We start from the raw sequence: 19,328 nt of genomic DNA on the forward strand, positions 1-19,328 counted from the left end.
TCAATTAATTTCCCGTATCCTGTGAATTCAGCCCAAGTTGCTTGGCGTTAATTGATAAGTTTGCCGAGCACACCTGTTGATCTATCTGTTAATGCAATTTGGAAGAAGTATGGACCTCATGGTAAGCACAAGCATAATGTCCTGTTGAGTTATCAGGAGTCAGATTAATCTTCTCATTTGGAATACATTTGATTTCTTTCATTTTGATTTCTTTCATTTTTCATTCCAGCATTGAAAATGTATGCTGCTTCATCCATAGTTCTCCATCCTTCTCCTCAGTGTCCCATTGGTCTCCTGAGAGTTTCTTCAATCCAGGAGAAAAGATGTCATCAAGCTGTTGACATGTTGTATTCTGTGAGGACAATGCTGGTCCATAAGAGGAGTGCAGTGGCGATGACAAGGATTGTAATGGGTGTCCATTTAAGAGCAACCTCCTGCTTGTATCAATGAAAGATAAAAGGTTAAGTTTCTTCCCATTGCCTACAATAGATGCCACAGATTATTGTGACTGCGAGTAGGTTGGATTGAAGTCATACTCACTTCAAGAAGCTTGGAACTCCAGAGTGTGGATTCTTGTTGAAGGATGACTGGAAATGCCCTTGCTTCAGACCCTGTAAAGCTAGACATAGGGAATCAGGGGCCTTTTCACTGCCATGCATATAAAGCTACCATCTAACTCAAGGTTTGCTATTTCGACAACAGACCCCGTATGGGTGCCACACTAGTATTGTGTTGGTATGGTATGATACAAAGTCTTTTCGGCGTACTGAACATTGGTACGTCGTCCGTACCGGATATTGGTATTGAATTGGTATGTATGGTATGGTACGTCCGTACCGTTCGGTATGGCATATCATGATCTAGCTTGTCAGGCAACTGTGAGGGTAAGACAGTAATGGGCAGTGTGTACCCGACTATCATATATAAATATCTGAGAAATATTAGTCAAAGGATAAAAAGAAACCACCTGAAGTTTGAGAATTGCTAATCACTTTGGAGAATTCTTCTGTAGCTATATCATGAACTTGCCCATGGTCGGAGTTCAGCTTAAATAGATTGGCTTGAGTTCTTGTATCCAAGTATCGCTTTCTTATATTTCCAATCACATAATCTGCAAAAGTAATGGAGGGAAAAAGAAAAAATTGACATGAAATGCCAGAAAGTCCAACAGATCTGTGGAACATATTAAAAATGCATAACAGGGGATTACCAAATCTTTTGAATGCATATGGCTTTGTGAATGACTGCACAACCTTGACATCAACCTTCTCAAACTCCTTTCGCAGATCCTGAAGATAATGGAATGCCAATTTTCTTGGATACCAGGATTCACAGAGTGTGATGTAGCAAACTTCATTTCCTATCAGATAGCTGTAGCCTCACTTATTATAAAAGAAAACAGTAAAAGAGAATCACGAGAACAATGCTTTTGTGTATTCATTATTCTTGTGCTGGTGAATGTTTACTCTTTTTAAATTACATTGTTTATGATGGTTGTTTAAAAATCTGTAGAATATTATAGTATTACGTTTTTTAGGCATATATATATATATGTAGATCGATAGGTATAGATATGTTAATGTGTTTCTGTATACCTACATGAGCGAAGCGCGGATTTTCTTTTTTAATTCGTTGTTTTCTTTCTGGCAGGTAATAAAGCATGGATTTAAGAAGAAGACGCTTACTGAAAACAATGGTGATCAATGAGAATGGTCATTTTGGACTTTGTCAAAGCTCCTGCTGCAATCTCCTTTAGCACGAGCTCTCCTTTCTGCCTATAAAATGATGAGACTTCATTGTCTCCAGTCAAGTAGGTTGGTGTTTGAGATAAAGGCATCCCATCACCCAGCCTACCAACCAAGGCCAGTTTAACCATGTTTCAGAAGCTTTCTTCAAATTCTGAGAAGTTGGGAGGGAATTGTCAATGGTAGAGAGATGAGAAGTTCTCTTACAGGAATGGAAGGAGAAGCTGGTGGTGTAGGAGAAGAGAACAGGAAAGCTTAATATGAGGAAGGAGGTGGATTGGGGAAGAAGTAATACCTTTTGGTGCCGAAAGAAATCTTAGAAAGGTGGAGAAAGCTAGAATATCCAATTGCCGATGTTTGTCTTTCTTCCTTCAACCTCTTCAAGTTTTTCTTTTAAAAAATCTAGAAGCTTACCTTGCTTTTTGCCTTTTTCTTTTTTTTTTGGCTGGGGTTGACAATTTCTTTTCTTGGTATAAGTTTTTTCTCAACGATTCACTCCACAGGAAGCTTGTGCATTGAAATACGTACTATGAGACAAGGAATATGAGGTTGGATACACTTCATGGAGTGGTCAGAGGCAACGTTTGTCAAGGGAAAGACCTACGCCAGAGTGGAGTCTATATGCCTCTTCCCCGGCAAGTCTCAGCTAAGAAAATGAAGATCCCCCATAGTATGAACTCCTTAATTATAAAATGCTGTGGTTGTTCATCAATGCTCAAATTTGAAATTTTAAGATGTTTGACAATAGTTAATTTTGAGGCTTATGGTGTGTTTTTGGAGTAAGCTCCATGAACTAACTCTAGTTTAGGTCCTTGAGAAATGTTTAAGATCTTAGAGCCCCAAGGGATGGACATCACAACCCGAAATGAGAGGCAACACGCAGATAAGTAAGAATGTAAAGATTTTGGTAGATGAGAAGAATCGATGGACTTTGATACCATGTTAAGATCCTATCTAAAAATCTAAGTATATTGGCGCTACAAGCGTCCTGCTAAACTTTTCTGATGTGAGGCTATTATTCCTCAACAAGAAAAAAATATAGGGACAATGGTTTGTGCGATATAAAGGTGTGCAATATATATATTCTGAAAGTTACTTGGAATTGTTAAGCTAAAGTTTAAGAATAAGGCTGGTCATCAACTATTTGCATATTTGGATCATTGTAGAGCAGTGGAATATTGGACATCATCTGCATGGATTTTGAGAATTTCTGCCTTTCTTAAATATTTTTCTGAATTGCCAAACGGAATGGCTCAGCTAAAGCAAGACAATATTAATAAACTTAGGATGGATTAAGATCAACACCAGCATGAACCAATTGAAAAGATTTTCCTGTACTTGTCGATTGGTCCTTGCAAATGGAAGCTAGAAATTAGAAAAAAAAAGCAAATGGAAGTTCTAACATGTAATCCTTTTAATAAATCTTTATTATCTTATGAATTTAGGAGTGTTTGTGCAAACAGAGCCGTCTTCTTTTTCCTTGCCTCTTCACCTTATCATGTCCTGCTTTCCCCTTTTTAAGCTTCTCGTGTCCAACCCAAAAACACATCACATCCCACTTTTGATCATATATTCTATATTACTTGTTCGGTGGAACCACCTAATTAGCACTGGTTTTTTTTTTTGCTAATAAAAAAGGAGAAGGGGGAGGAAGGGACAAATCCATCCCCGCGTAGCAGCTCCCACTGGGCCCCCACCTTGCTAGGAGAATGTTCGATACGGGCAGAAATGACCGTGTGTTGCAGCCGGTTTTACTCATACCCTTCCCACTCGTGGCCCGATTCGGTTACTCCTCTGAGCTCCGGCACGAATACCACGTGTGAGTACATCACACCTGGCACCAACGAGGCTACTAGCAGAGTGATACGCCCTTCCAGACCCCATGTCCGAGCAGGGAGCATCCGGTCTCCACAATTTAATCGATGCCCGTGCGTTTCGAATTCGGAACCACTTGGTTGGAAGTAAGGCCACGCTCCCACTAGGCTACCATCTCAATAGTTAGCACTGATTTTTCTATTAAGAAAAAAAATAGTAGTGCTACTTATGTTGGTTCAACCTAATTAGCACTACTTACTGCGTGCCATGTGAAAGAACTTAGCCTAAAAGTCATCTTAAGAAACTGATAGGCCATTAGATTATTTGTTTTTATGAGCAATGCGGTCTATGATTGTTAGGCTGTTTGTGTTTGTCTAAGCTTGCTCGTCCAAAGGTGGATCTATTACATCTCTTATACTTGCATCATAAACATACTTCTCATAGAAATATCTTCTGACATTCAGACGGCAGACATGTCCCTTGCATTGTTTTTCCTCGTGTTTTGCTTTTTGCTAAGGAAATATTTCCCTAATTTTTGTTTTCCTCATATCATGAATTCATTATCAAATAGCAACTTTGAGAAAATAATTGACATAATATATGCTTCCTTATAAAATTGTTGTTATTGACATAGCTGCAAGCAAGTCTGCTTGGATAGGAAATTATTGTAGCAACATCTTGATAAACTTTTCAAAATTAACATAATTTTGTTCTATTTTCATTTAAGTCAGACCAAATCAGATTTAATATTTGTTTTATTAATCTATCAGATATTTTAAGCCAATCCAGGTAAAAAATACCTCAAACACCAACTAGAAATATGTATAAATTGAGTATTCCATTATATCATAACATAATTCCACAAAATATTAATTAAAAATGATAATCATCAATAATTTATCATTTCTTCAACAAATATCATCAATAATTTATGTTGCATAAGATTTGGTTAACACACATATACGCTGGCTTTGGATTGGTTTTAGATTTTGAATTGGTTTTTGATTTTCGATCAAGATATTTAGTGATCTACATCCAATTTGTACAGCGAATCGAACATATTTTTGCATCTAATATAATGTTTTAAATTGAGATTCGGATTGGTTTTGATTATTTCTGAATCAAGTCTAATGAAGATGGATTGATGCAATCTAGTTATATAGAAATTGTTGCCGTCTTATTTGGAACGAGACAGGAGTGTAGCTCGGACGACTCTAAGGTTGGCTGGTGGAGGTGTTGGTCTCCTCTACTAGGTGGCCAGCAAGAAATTTTTTTGCCGGAAGATTTCTAGCAGGAGACCCTTCGATGCCTAAGCTGACTTGGGACGATGTGACGTGTAATAACGTCAAGCAGCAGTTGGTAGTATGGTCGCGCATGGGGTCAATCTGTGTGGGCAAAATATAGTGCAGATCTAATGTAGAACATATGACTGCCATGATCACAGACTGATATGGTTGTCGGTTATTGGGGTTGTCTACCTTTGTCGACACGTGCTGGTTGTTTTCTATAGCTAGTAACTCCTCGGCCAGAGCCAAAGTCATTCACCTCAATTTTGATCCAAAGATAGAAAGGCCGGCCGATTCCAAGATTGGGGTGTGCAGTATTTCCTCTATCAGAAACCATTTATGTTTTCTTCCACAGAAATTGCGCGCGACAGATACAAGTTGAGTCGCATAAAATGAGTTGCCTGCATCCACAACGCAAAGAGATGCTAAAAGCCAGCAAAGAAAATATAAGGTGGCTGCGAACGCAGCTGCCGACGGCGGACTCCATCGGCTTATTCGAGCCACGTGGCGCGCATCCAGGTCTTTCAGATATTTTCCAAATTCAAAATGAGGTCGGCCTTCCGGCCCACCGATGGCGGTCAAGGCGTGGAATATTACAAAATCGGCGTGACAATATCAGTCCCTCCCATATAAATGGAGGCCGGATCCTAAGACAAGCCAAGGGGTCTCCGGTCATTCAACCGCCCTCTTGCTTCGCTGGTGCCCTAAATTTCAGGCGCGCTCGCAAGAACAGAAACAAATCCACCCATTTCTTTCGCTTTTTTTTCCTCTCCAATCAGGTATGAATTTTCTCTCTCGAATCCAAATTCTCGCGCTTCTCCGCATTCGGAAACCTTTCCATCCCAAGAAAAATGGCGTTTTCTGATCTTTTTCTCGCCTCCGATCCTTCGAACCGCCTCAGATCCCACGCTTCCTCGCATCTCTTCTCCGGATTAGGGTTCGAAACATCCTCCGATCAGCGCCGGGATACGCTCATATCCACCTAATCTCGTCCCGATTTGAGCGTTTCCCTTTTCGGATCTAACCCTAAATCTTCGTTCTGCGTGTTCTCGATCTTGTTGGGCGGTCGATTTGGGGCAGTGATGAATCCGCGAGGAAGATATCCTCCCGGCATCGGCAATGGTGGTGGGGGGCACTATGGAGCTAGCCCTAATTACTATGGGAGAAATCCCCAGCCGCAGCAGCATTATATTCCGAGGAATCAAGTACAGAGCCAGCAGAATCAGCAATTCCAACAGCTACAGCAGCAGCAATGGTTGAGAAGGAATCAAATGGGGAGCAATTCTGGGAACAGTGAAGCAGCAGCAAAATCTGTTCAATCTGATGCCGTTGATTCCAGGTATGAAGAAAGAAAAATCAGAGCTTTTGTTTAATAACACATTCTTTGTTCGCGATTGTTTTTATATGGAGAAATTGGATCATATTGTTAACCTAGGTTTTCATACGATGTAAGGATTTGAAGATGTTATCATCACATGTTAGACATCAGCTTGTATGGTAGCTTTGCTGTATCTTTCCTTATCCGGGCATGCCAAATGTCATTAGAAATATGGGGTAGTTGTAAAAATATACTGTAAAGCCAGCTATGAGCATAACCTCTTCAAAGTGAGCATTTTGGTTGCGTATGATAATTTAAATGAAAATTAACGCTGTTTCTTATTCCCTCTTGACAACTAGACAGTTTTGTAGATGGGGTTAGTAGCTCCAGTATGATTATGTGCAAATATTGGCATGCTGCAGCAACTTAGTTCACTCAAATTGTCTGTTCTTCACAAGCAAAAGAAGCCTGTTAGAATAAACTAAAAAAAATCTCAGAAAGAAGAGAAAAGGGTTTGATGAACTTGGGGGTCCTTCATACTCTTTAGGGAAGACAAGTTTCAATGCATAAAATTCCTACATATTTACATCCATTGAACTATAGGTTGAGATTTTGTCTGAAATTCCAAAATGGAAATCTAAATTTATGGTTTCAGCCTGAATTTTATCTGGAATTAGGGTTCGTTTCTGAGTTTGCTATGAAACTACCTTATACAGCAAACTTTAACGTATATATAGGTTGGTTCTAGTTATTTTCATTTCTTGGACTTTTAGAGGGGGAAAATATTACTTCTAAAATAATCTTGAACTTTGCAAGCTTTGAGAAAATTTGGCAGCATTATGATGTTAAATTCTTTTCATATTTAGAGTAAAAGTAAATTCTTTTAGATCAACTTGGATTTCCTAGATCTCGAGTTCAAAGTCATTTTTGTTATTCTGCGTTGGATTGTGAAGGGTGTAGTGCATTCTAAACATGACATTTGAAATGATAAATCATATTTTAAAAATGATCTCTAGTTTATTCTTACTGACTGATTTCACTTTTCTTCAGTTTTTTTTTCTTATTTTTTAGTTGACTTTTGCCTTTAAAAAAATATTTAAAATTTCAACTGGGCTTGCTGACACTGTAGCAAAACTATTGAAGCTTCCAAACTGAAACTTATTGCTTCCAACTGAATCTGAAAACAAAAGCAAGTTTCCAAGCATTTTTTTTTAGTTTTTTGGATAAAGCTGAGCCTTGCTTTGAACCCACTATGTTTGTACAGGCATTGCTAACCTTCAAATGTCTGTCTGCTTATATTTGGTTGTATTGGCTGTTTATAATTTTTTATGTCATATTAGCATTATCAAATTGACCATGTTTTTTTAACCTTCTTTTTTGTTATTCTTTCTTTTTGATGATTTTAGTTCTCAAGATTGGAAGGCACGGTTGAAGATACCACCACCTGACACACGTTACATGACTGAGGTATGTACTTCAACTCTGCTATAACATGCCTATGCTGAGAAATTGTACTGGTTTGATGTTTTTTGATGCTAGAGAAATGTCATGAGTTCTTATCTATGTGAGCTTTTGCCTCTTTTTTTTCCCCACAAATCAATATGTTGCTCTCATTTTTGCTGTTCCATTTGCTGAGCCTGATTATTATGTGAATTTTTTTAAATTTCACTTTTCAGTCATTACATTGTCATGTTGCAGCCATTTAAGTTCTCATATGCCTGTTTATCATTCTTTTGGTGTGCTCTATTAGAGGAGATTTTTGACAGAAGCTGTTTTTTGTATTTAATTGTATATAAGGCATTTAAATTCCATATATGCGAGACCCTCATGTCAAACTTTCTTTGAATTTAGAGTTTGATGCCCTTTAGCTGAAGTTTATTTTGGCAAGCACCTTGACAAGTGACATATTGCTCTTTGTAGTTCAAAATATGTTGTCAATAAGCCTTTCTTTGTCTACATGCCTGCCCTACCTCTATTCTCATTAATCTTATTATTCACAGAGGTTGCCTAAGCCACCTGCTTATTATTTTAGGAAATGCTATATGCTTCCCATTTAACTGACCAAAAAAGGCACAGGCAACAAAAAGCTAAAAGAAGCTAGTGCAACACATTTACAAGGTATAAATTTAAAAGCATGGATTTAAAATTAGATTTCTAGTCAAACACATGAATTATTGACAATATTTGAGTCACTGCACATGGGTTCAGTTCAGTAGTTAGGCAATTCAGATTAGTGGAATCCAACAGCCAGATGCTAGGATCAGGACAAGATGTTGGAATAGGAGGAACAACACTGAGTTGTAACACGTCAAATCCTTGTATTCTTCAGTATTTTCTCATCCTCTTTGGACTAGTTGACCATGGAATGGTTAAGGGTTTGTTTTATAAACTTAGCCAAAAAAAAGACATGCAGAATTGGAGTTTCGCTCCAAACCTTGGATGAATTAAAAAGACGACTACAGAGGATTTCCATGAAATCATTTTAACATTTCATGAGTATTTGAGGCCTCCATGTTTGAAATTATTTTATATCATATTTCCTTTACCTTAAAGCCCTTCATTAGCCAATTTGATGGTGTTACCTTATTTGATCATAGTTCAAGCACTTGTAGTGGGTGGTTACCAGTAGTACGGCTATCTAAGACACCCACACATTCAAGCTTGAATGACCATGAGGCCACCTCATGGTGATGGGAAGTGGCCAATACACTTCTTCCTGGGAGGACATGCGAGATTTTGAGGGGTTGTAGATAAGTTCTTCTCTATCTAGCTGGTACTGAAGTTTTAATTTGAATGCTGATTTGTTGAGTGCTAATTTCTTCCAATCTTCTGAGCACTGCATGCTGTGTGAAGGTAACCTGAGGGAGAAAAATGTCTATGAAGCAACTATAACCATAAGATATTGGAAGAAAGGGGAACCTTATGACATGAAGCTGAAAAATGTTGAGTTTATTCAAGGATTGCATTATAATGAAAGATGAGAATAAAAGTTCAAAGGAGGGCAATGTGACTGGGTACAAATGTGTGGGTTATATTGAGATTGCCAAAAAGGGAAGGAATCTGTTGCTTCTTCTGATGGTTTGAATGATACACACTATCTATTTCTCGTGGGAGGTTACCAGAGGCTTATAAGATGCATTGGTCCCTCTTTAGGCACTAGATCCTTGTTTTGTTCTTCTTATATTTCCCACAGCTATTCTCCAATTTTCAGTGCCTTGACAATTTTTTCTCTCATCCTCTTAAACCTGACCACTTCCTGACCGTTATTAAGTGCTTGTTAATGCTACAAACCACAAATAGTTAACCTGCCATGATAGCCTAGTCTGATGTAAAACATTGCTTGTCAATCAACTTAAAGAAAATGTGTTACAGTTTTCATGAGTATATGTATGACCCACTTAGGGAGGGTTATCAGCTGTATGTTCCTCTTAATTTGTAAGCAGATTTTTTGTTCTTGTAATTCTTAGATCTAGGAAAGATGGAATTTATTGTTCGTATTTTTCATGGCCAATTTATGTTTAAGTTCTCTTTTGGCCTTTGTTTTGGAATCTGTTGACAGAGGTGTTGTGTATTTTTGATAAAAAAATATGTACTAATCCTTTTTTTGTGTGTAAAAACTACGGCTTTTTTAAATGGTTAGCAGCAATTTGAAACATATAGCTTTCACTTTTTTCTTTTTTATTTTATTGAAGGTTGCCAACAATTTATTGTGCCAAGGAAGCTTGAAATGAGGCCCAACTTTTTTTTTTTTTTATATAATAACAATGATTTTTTTTGAAGTCCTTTGCCTCTGCTTCTAAGCTTGTTCATGGGGTGGTCTAAGCATGTTACCGTAGATCTGTTTTTTTAAGTCTCTGACTTCTTAGTGGGCTTGTCAATATCCAATTATAAATGAATGCTGGGATGACCAAAAGTCATTATAGATTAGATCTATTTTAAGGTATGTATGTTGTTTTAAGGCATGCATGTGGATGAATAATTTACTATATATGTGCAGGATGTTACTGCAACTAAAGGAAATGAATTTGAAGACTATTTTCTGAAGCGGGAGCTGCTTATGGGAATATATGAAAAGGGATTTGAGAGACCTTCTCCTATTCAGGAAGAAAGCATTCCAATTGCATTAACTGGCAGTGATATTCTTGCTAGAGCTAAAAATGGGACTGGGAAAACAGCTGCTTTTTGCATTCCTGCACTGGAAAAAATTGATCAAGATAGTAATGTCATTCAAGGTTTGCTTTTTTGCACTTACGATACCATTGATAATGTTTGCTGTATGACAGTATAACCTGATTGCTTACATTTGATGTACACTACTGTGTTAGATACATCATATCTGCTACCATCATATGTTACCTCTCATGTTTGATTATGCATGTTTCTATTTCTTCACTTTCTTTGACTAGTGGAAAATTAATTATGGATGTTCAGTTGCTCTAGTGTGTTACTGCAAATGATTGTATACCTTTATATCTTTTTTATGTACCTGCTTATTGGGTACTTTGTGATGTTCAGTTGTTATATTGGTTCCCACCCGAGAATTAGCACTTCAGACATCACAAGTTTGCAAGGAACTTGGAAAATATTTGAAGATTCAAGTTATGGTCACTACTGGAGGAACCAGCTTGAAAGATGACATTATGCGCTTATACCAGCCTGTACATCTACTTGTTGGAACCCCAGGTCGCATACTTGATCTTGCGAAGAAAGGTGTTTGCATTCTGAAGGATTCTTCAATGCTCATTTTGGATGAGGTATTTAGCTTGCAGCAATTTTATTTTTAAGTTTTTGTGTATCAATTTTGGTTATTTAGTTGTCTGCATATAATTCATGCGTATCTGTAAGTTGTTCATAAATTTGCATGCATTTTTCCTTTCTCCCACCTTTTTAAGAGTTTGCAGCTTGCTATATGACTCTGAATCCTTTTCCAAACACATTTGACTACTCTAGGGGCGTTCCATGGGACATATCTGTCTTTGTTAATTTACATCCAAATAGTTGTAGTGATTTCATGATCTTACTATTATGAGCTCAGTAGAGTTTCAAGTTAATATCGGAGTCGAGTATGTTGACATAAGCTTGTGTTCGAGGCCTGGAAACTCTCTTGAACTAATCAATAAAATGTATCAATAGTTAACGTAAATGGCATCTTCCTAGGCAGTGTGCTACTTAGAACATGGGACATGGGGTTTTGCTCTATAATTGTGAGGGATGCTCGAGAGTTTTATAAATAATTCAGATAATTTTTGTGATTTTTTTTTTAAATACAGTTTTTGATTGCATATCATAATTGCATTGCTGATGTGCTGTTTGTTGGCCCTCATGGTGATGGGATAGGATTTGTTGTTTGTTGTTTGATCATATGTTTTTGCTATATTCGTAATTTCTTATGGTGTTCATTTCATAGTGTGTTTAAGTTAAGAGATTAAAAAGTAAAAAAGGAGAAAGCTGCGTTCAAGATGTATAATGCATGTATTATGTTTTTCTGGGTTTCTGATAACAGATATTTTTGTTTTTTGGTCACAGGCAGACAAGCTTCTATCTCCAGAGTTTTACCCTTCGATAGAACAGCTGATATGTTTTCTTCCTGCAAATCGGCAGATATTAATGTTTTCGGCAACATTTCCTGTAACAGTGAAGCAATTCAAAGACCGATATCTACCAAAACCTTATATAATTAATCTTATGGACGAACTTACTCTAAAGGGAATAACACAATATTATGCTTTTGTAGAAGAAAGACAGAAGGTTCACTGCCTCAATACCCTTTTCTCAAAGGTTTGGCTTTTACTATTGCGGTGATCATCCCCTTTTTGATATATATTTTTTTCTTTTCTGTGAATACAATGGATTAATGTGCTCCATTTTCCAGCTTCAAATAAACCAGTCCATCATATTCTGCAATTCGGTTAATCGGGTAGAACTATTGGCAAAGAAAATCACAGAGCTTGGTTATTCCTGCTTCTACATTCATGCTAAGATGTTGCAAGACCATCGAAATCGAGTCTTTCATGACTTCCGTAATGGTGCATGCAGGAATCTTGTTTGTACAGGTACTGTATCGTTTTCCTGGGACTTCCATGCACCGAATATACAATGTTTAGATGCTGTTAGTCTTGTTGAAGCTTTTGTCAGAACTCTGGCTGCCCCTTTATATTTTTTGTCCCTAATGTTGGAATCTAGTGTTTGATGACTTTTAGAAGTGATCTAAGGTGGCTATAAACATAATCTAAAGAGCTAGGAAGCACAGGCCAAATTAGGTTAAAAAGATGATTAGCTAGAGTGATGTCATCCATTAGAGGGTATAGGATTCTTCACCCGGTGGTTTAACTTATCAGAAACAGGCACCCACACACACGCTGTTATATTCTATGGAGCGCCTTGATGATGAGAAAGTATATAGGAACTATGAGAATTTCAACGGATACTGAATCAAATGTGAACTTTGCTTCATGTGAATATAAGGACTCTGAAAGCAGTTCTTCTCTTAAACATATTGGAGTTGAGATTTGGCTAATCTAAAATTAACCAAACAGGATCTTCTTTAGATGCCTTTAACTTAGACTAAAACTCATTTAAAACTAGCACGACTAACTATCTTACATGACAACGTGAAAAGAAGTATCATGACTGAATAAACACTCCCTAGCTGACCTTTAAAAGGAAATACCTGAAAATTCAACACAAACTATAAGTATTATTAATAAACCTATTTACCGTAGACTCTTACTAGTTAGGAACTTGGGTCAAACCTTGATGGTTACAATACCCTCATTGTTGACCATGTTCCCCAAACTCCGGCTATGCAGTTATAGGATGAACTAGGTTTCTTCATCTATGATTTTTCACATTGTGTGATCGCATGGAGCTGATTCGCCATTTATTACATGGAAGCATGATAGCCATCAAATATGATACTTTGTAACTTGGTCACAAGTAGGCCTTTGATTGTTCCACGAGACTGTGTTGCTTTGCATGCCATCACTCATATAAGGGTTTTAACAAACTGTGTTTACTTTTTTTATCGTCCCTCCTTTCATAATTGTTGCCATCAAATTTCTCTTTTAGGGACAAAAATAAATGGCACCAAAAATCCTCATCTGGCTCCTTGAATTGTCAAAACTTTTAAGCTATCTGGGACGAGTTTCCTTCATAGGTAGTTGATTTGATGAAAATTCTGATATTTCCAAATTAAACTAGCAAATGTGCATGTACAGTGCATGTTTGAGGAAGAGAAGTATAGATATAAACAATGGAACCGTATTGATCACAAACTGTAAGAAGTGATTTTAAATAAGCAAATGAAAAATTGACAAACAAAATGGGATAGGTCATTGCTACTCTTCATTTGTTACTCCCATGCAGATATCAAATAATAGGATGCTTTAGAAAAAAGTAAGTAGAAATAATTTGATCGCATAAGCAAACATAGGAAATCATATAATTTAGATAGGGAGATGTAAAAATCAATGCAGAAAAATGGATGGGTGGTTTTCTCCATGCAGATTTCATATAAGAGGATTTTCTAGAAAAGACAAATAAGAAAAAGGGGAAGTAAAGAAACTTATGGTTTATGTTGTCCTATAATATCCTTGATGTGGTCCAAGTGGAGAGCTGATCGGCCTACATATTTTTGTTCAAAATGAAGGATCTTTTCAGTAAAGCTGTTGGTAAATTTTTGATAGAAGTTCTTTTTAAAAATAAAGGGGAAAAAGATATATCTTTAGTGGTAATCCATATTCTTGAGGTACTTGGAGAGAGGAATGGTCTGAGTAATCATTGCCTACTAGAAATAAGGAGAGCTATTAATTGATTCACCCCCTGTACTTTAATCGAGTTACAATAGGACCCCTCCTACTTTAAAAAGCCTCAGACCGGCCCACTAAGTTAGATCTGGCCCTTCCATTCATCTTCTAACTAACATCATTGACAGACATGTTTAAATTACTTAAATTTCCAAGATGCCCCCATGACTGTTATCTTTGCCTCTTTTTCCTCCTAAATCGTTTTCCTCGCCCTCGCCCATGGCTTCGTTGCCAAGGGGCCCCATGCTTAGAGGAGACACGACCCCTCCCTGTTCTCTTTTTCCAAGTCCCCAACCTTGCCATGGGCTGCCTTTACTTCTCTCCGACTTTACCCCACCACTACCAATGCTGACCACTTGATTGCCACGACCTCTACTTGCCTCCTCTTTTGACTCCAGCAGAAATCCCAACCGAATGCCTTTCAGTGTATTTGCTACGATGTTTTGAAATCATGGAGGATCTTATCATCTCATCCAACTTTATTATTAGTATCTTCTGCTATCAGTTGCTTAAAAGTCTCACAAGGAAGTTGCGTAACCCAAAAAAAGGATGGTGTATTTGAATATCTTTGTGGCAAATGGCTAACTTATTAAGAATAACAAAGTATATATACTTTCTTGTAACCACCAAGATATGGAATGCTCTGTTCTTGAGAACAGGAGAGAACTTGCACTCATGGGCAAGACGGGCCGCGATGGGCCTAAACTTGGTGCAGTCAAGGATCAAACAGCTGACCTTGTGTAGGGATGTTGTTGGAAGCTCTGCAATCAGTGGCAATAGGAGAGAGGAAAGGTGTCATCGAGTGCCTGGTGCACATCTTGTTATTGTGTCCAGTGCCTCTCCATAATGCTTATCCAACTCACTCAGCTTCTCTGCCTAGTCTAGCCTCACGAACAGCTCGCTCGTAGAACAATTGGTTGTCGAGATTGACCATCAGCGAGAGGTTGTTGATGTTCAGGATGGACTACACCACTATCTAATCCTAGGCCTCAGCATATCACCCGATGATGGAGACCTTGTGTGTTGGGGGAGGGGGTGAGGTACTCCCAAAGCTCCAAGTCGAAGTCTAGTTCATGCCTGTGATGATTTAGGAATGTTGGAGATTCGAAATACTCACTGTCAGCCATCGATCCTCCTTCCGCTTCATGACCACCACACAGACTCCAGCTTCGCCTCCATCATCTGCTTTAATGGCCTTTCCTTGACCTTGTCCTCGCCACCCTCTCCTCCCACTGCTACCATTGTCATGTCGCCCTCTCCCCCAAACAAAAGCTAGTCCTTTGTCCCTTCACTCATCCTTCCACCTTTGACACCCACATCATTGACCCTCGACCTCAAGTCAACCTCTTTGTTGACCTCTGCTTTGCTACCCACTGCGACCCCTATGCCCATGTAGAGGCACCTGGAAGCTCGGCTACCTCCTCCATGCCTCCAATCGGCAAGACTAGCCTAGTCATCACCATCACCAACCTTTTTGATTTTGACGTCTATGACCTCGAGATCACCAAGGTCCTCCCCAACTCCCACCTCCACTGCCTCCTTGTCTCTACTACTCTCGAGTCCATTATCATTGTCTAGGACATTGATTTCTCCCTCGACCTATCTGATCGCAAGAAGATCAAGTTAGGCCACGAGCCCAAGCCCAATCTGCTAGTTGCGATGATGTTGGAGGCGGTTGTGGGGTGGGGCATCTTGACAGTGTCACCATGTATGGAGGAGGGATAGTTAGCCTGTTGGGGGTGCCCACTCCCTCGACCTCCTCAAAGACGGCATCGCCACCACCTGCTTCAACTCCTCCTAGGAGCTCTATAATGCATGGTGGCCTCTGGCAAAGAACTCAGGCCATCCGATCCTCAAGTTATGTTTGATCTCCTCATCGAGGCCTACATTGATTCAGAATAGAACTAGGAAGCCCTAGATGTATTTTATTTGATGAAAGATGCCAACTTTCTTTAAAGATCGAATCTTGCAACTCTTTGTTGGGTGCCTTCGTGAAATCAAACCAAGTGGAGAAAACTTGGATTTTGTATGCTGAAATTTTTGGATGATGATCCCATCATCAGTAGTGACCTTCAGTGTTATTTTGGAGGCATTTTTTTAGGAATTTTGGAGATTTTAGATATTCAGGTAACGGTCATGAGTCTTTTAATGAAGTCCAATTCAAGCTCGGTTCACAAAGATAAATGGAAGGGCCATTCCAAATCAAAAATATAACTTCATGTGTCGGTATGAGACTTTTTGAAGTAGAAGAGGTCCAAGTGTAACTTCGGCAAAGTACAGGGGCGAAATAGTATTTTTCCCTCGATTTTATTTGAATCATTTTTAGCAATGAGTTAAATGGTTTATTAGTGAGATTTAGTGTTTGCTTGGATAATTCTGTGCAATTTAGCAAGATTAACAGGATCGTAGGTCGGGCTAGGCCTGTATTCACAGAACTCACATGAATACCTATGGAGGGGGCTGGCCAGATCTCACAGGTCTTTTTTTTCTCCCTGCAAGAATGGGCTGGGAGAGATTCGGCTGAAATGTGCTGGGCCAGGCCTTGTGTTCTGCAATACTAGAAATCCTTTTTCCAATCCTGAAGATCTAGCAGGATTATTCAAACAAGCCCTTAGAAGGGAGAGGTTACTGTATGAACATGCTTGTGCTTACTAAATTCCTTTGTTATGAGCATGGCTCCTCTTTGTGGGGTTTTTATTGTCAATAATATCTCAATTCTGGAAAGTTCGTTTTTCTTCTAGAGTTTTTGTATGTCTGTCTGCTCTATTTCATTCAAATTGTCTTCTCATAAAAGCTTTAGGCATCATAACTTGCAGCTTCTTAAAATGGAAGTAGATAACCATGTAACTCATTAATTGCATGGTTGTTGGTAACACGTGATTATATGTTCTTGGTGTACAATTTATTTTTTCTTAAGTAGCGTGATGTAATACATGTTAGGTTCTTCTTTTTGCAGATCTTTTTACAAGGGGGATTGACATTCAAGCTGTTAACGTTGTTATCAACTTCGATTTTCCCAAGAACTCAGAGACATATCTCCACCGGGTAAGGTGTTTAAACAGAGGCATATCTGTATTTAAACCTACTAGGAAAATGTGGTTTGCTGGTTGAGGTGCCTCAGTTAAACTAAATAAGTTGGTTTTAATCATCCAGTCTTTTGAGCTTGCTTGTTTATGTAAAGAGGTGCCTCAACTAAATGAAGTACATATTGATTACTTTCCATGTGGACTACTAGCTTGCACCCTTTTATCCCATGGAATTTATGTGCATACCTGCTTTATGGAAGGTATTCACATATTACTAATTTATGCTTGCTACATTGTGTTCTAAAAGGTCCCTCTGCTTGACATTCTTAGGTTGGGCGTTCAGGAAGATTTGGTCACCTTGGTTTAGCAGTTAACCTGATCACCTATGAGGATCGTTTCAACTTGTAAGCATGACTCACTTTAGTGGTCCAGATGCTTGCACCTCCCCCCCCTCTCTCTCTCTCACACACACCCCCCTTTTTATGTGGTGTAATACATGGAAGATGCATTAACTTGCAGGAATAGGATTGAGCAAGAACTTGGAACTGAGATAAAGCAGATTCCTCCACAGATAGATCAGACTATTTACTGCAGATGATCTATCATGATAATTAAGTTTGGCATCCTTGGAATTGGTGAATGATTAGCAGACCTTTTTCGCCTGTATATATTGTCTTATCATGTAAGTGATTCAACAACCTTTTTATTGAATCTGCATGATCCTGTACTATTGCTTGAATGGAACTCTGCAGTGTATTATGACATGTTTTTGTTTTACTTTTTAGCTTGGAAGAGTCTTTTTATCGAATCTGCAGGATCCTGTACTATTGCATGAATGGAACTCTGCAGTGTATTATGACATGTTTTTGTTTTACTGTTTAGCATGGAAGCGTACCAAATTACTCACATGATCATTTTCTTGAATACGCTTTGAAGCAGTTGTTTTATTCTTCCTTTACCCTTTCTGTTCTGATATTTTCTCTTTGGATTTGTACACAGGGCTGGTTAACCCTTAAAGACACTTATTTTGCATTTGACGGGGCATTTGTTAAGACCATGTAGTGGGTTTCAACGTTTTAGGTGGACACTGTATGGTGATTGCTGTTGTACGCCACTTGTTAATATTCAAACTTCTGGTCTCAGTGCTCGGTCACTGATGCTAACGAGTGATACAGAAGTAGATTATTTTGCGGTTCTGGATACTTGCTTCCATTGAATTACTTCTGACTTAGCTATTTTTTATCTCATCCTTTTAAAGGTGCATTTCTTGCAGACACTTCCAGGTGTTGCATAGCTTGATGCCATTGAATGCAAAAATCGAAGCTTATGGTTTATGGCCTGTATATTTGTGTTTGCTGAAAAGTTGTGCTCTCAAATTTACTCTTCTAACTTGTCAAACTTGTTATCAGCAGAAGACTCGATTCTCTGTCTTTCTTTACTCTAAAGCATCCTTTTAGTTAATGTCAATCACCTTCAATATGGGTTGCTGTCATGGTTATGTTTATTGCTGTTTAGCTAGAATGTGGTGTAGCATAGAACTCTGATAAACTGAGGTATCTGCCTGAGATGAACATTTATAGGGTTCTATCTTCTTGACTGGGTACTAGCTGGACAATGAAATTATAGAGGTTTCTCTTCCTGCTTGCCAGTCAAGAATATGTTTCTGAGCGAACTATGCGTTGAGTTTGAGAATTTGGTGGCTCACCATAATGAAACTGACGGGATGTAATATCAGATTATAGGCTTGACCATCAAAGGTTGCTATGAGAGAGCTGGCCCCTTGTTTGCTTTGTCCTTGTCAAAGTGCAGTGCTCCTGATGCATGTCTCGGTTCTATATGGTTGTTTGATTATGCTGGTAGCTGCTGTTTGTGCATTGGAACATCTGTTCTTTTAGAATTTGGTTGGTTGGTATTGGATGAGGGACTTTCTGATGCTTGTTCAACTAAAAGCAGTAAATTTCATCTCAGATTTGTGGGGATACTTACTGTTGGACTTCAGCTAATGAATGATGATTAGTTGGTGGGGGGCTTGAATGGGCTTATCGCCAACTTATTGCACCTTTAGGATTATATTTACTCTTTGCAGGGGTCAGAAGTCTCTCATATACACCCAAAAGCATCAGCTGCAGAGAGGTGCAACAGAGCATTGGGGAAGTCTGTACCGCATACGGTGGGACGGTGTAATTGAGGAGCCCGGTAAGCCAAAACGTCTGCTGGTTGGTTCCATTCATGAGTGGGAAACCTGGAAGGATTGTGGAGAACCCGAGCCAGTGGGAAGTCTGAAAGGACTGTAGAGAACCTTGAGTCAGAGGATGTGTTGAAGGAAAGGACGA

The 19,328-nt window shown here is 38.6% G+C and overlaps 2 protein-coding genes and 1 long non-coding RNA gene across 5 annotated transcripts; 2 read left to right on the forward strand and 1 right to left on the reverse strand.

Annotated features, from left to right (window-relative positions):
- Nucleotides 1–122: 122 nt before the first annotated feature.
- LOC103698455 (SNARE-like superfamily protein) lies at nt 123–2,021 on the reverse strand. Of its 2 annotated transcripts, XM_088705942.2 has the most exons (5): nt 1,686–2,021; nt 1,211–1,371; nt 968–1,111; nt 541–611; nt 123–434 (listed from the first exon to the last, which is right to left on the reverse strand). In XM_088705942.2, exons 1-5 carry the CDS (start codon nt 1,874–1,876, stop codon nt 330–332), a joined length of 672 nt encoding a protein of 223 aa, XP_088562068.2. In that variant the 5' UTR covers nt 1,877–2,021; the 3' UTR covers nt 123–329. The 2 variants fall into 2 exon arrangements, with proteins under 2 accessions (XP_088562068.2, XP_088562067.2); XM_088705941.2 differs by having other exon boundaries at nt 968–1,371.
- Nucleotides 1,651–2,507, forward strand: LOC149752757 (uncharacterized). The gene is made up of 2 exons (XR_016396714.1): nt 1,651–2,100; nt 2,249–2,507. It is a non-coding gene; the product is annotated as an uncharacterized LOC149752757 (long non-coding RNA).
- A 2,962-nt stretch (nt 2,508–5,469) lies between these two features.
- Nucleotides 5,470–18,474, forward strand: LOC103698464 (DEAD-box ATP-dependent RNA helicase 6). 2 transcript variants are annotated; one of them, XM_088705939.2, is made up of 11 exons: nt 5,470–5,625; nt 5,748–6,185; nt 7,571–7,631; nt 10,162–10,396; nt 10,680–10,918; nt 11,691–11,942; nt 12,037–12,217; nt 16,926–17,014; nt 17,326–17,399; nt 17,515–17,677; nt 17,995–18,474. In XM_088705939.2, the coding sequence occupies exons 2-10, from the start codon at nt 5,929–5,931 to the stop codon at nt 17,591–17,593; spliced, it is 1,467 nt and encodes a 488-aa protein (XP_088562065.1). In that variant the 5' UTR covers nt 5,470–5,625; nt 5,748–5,928; the 3' UTR covers nt 17,594–17,677; nt 17,995–18,474. The 2 variants fall into 2 exon arrangements, with proteins under 2 accessions (XP_088562065.1, XP_088562066.1); XM_088705940.1 differs by having other exon boundaries at nt 5,479–5,625; nt 5,927–6,185.
- Nucleotides 18,475–19,328: the final 854 nt, after the last annotated feature.

Source organism: Phoenix dactylifera, chromosome 10 (genome assembly GCF_051530095.1).
Source record: "Phoenix dactylifera cultivar Ajwa chromosome 10, Ajwa_hap1_PhDact_Kaust_v1.1, whole genome shotgun sequence".
In the NCBI taxonomy this organism is placed as follows: domain Eukaryota; kingdom Viridiplantae; phylum Streptophyta; class Magnoliopsida; order Arecales; family Arecaceae; genus Phoenix; species Phoenix dactylifera.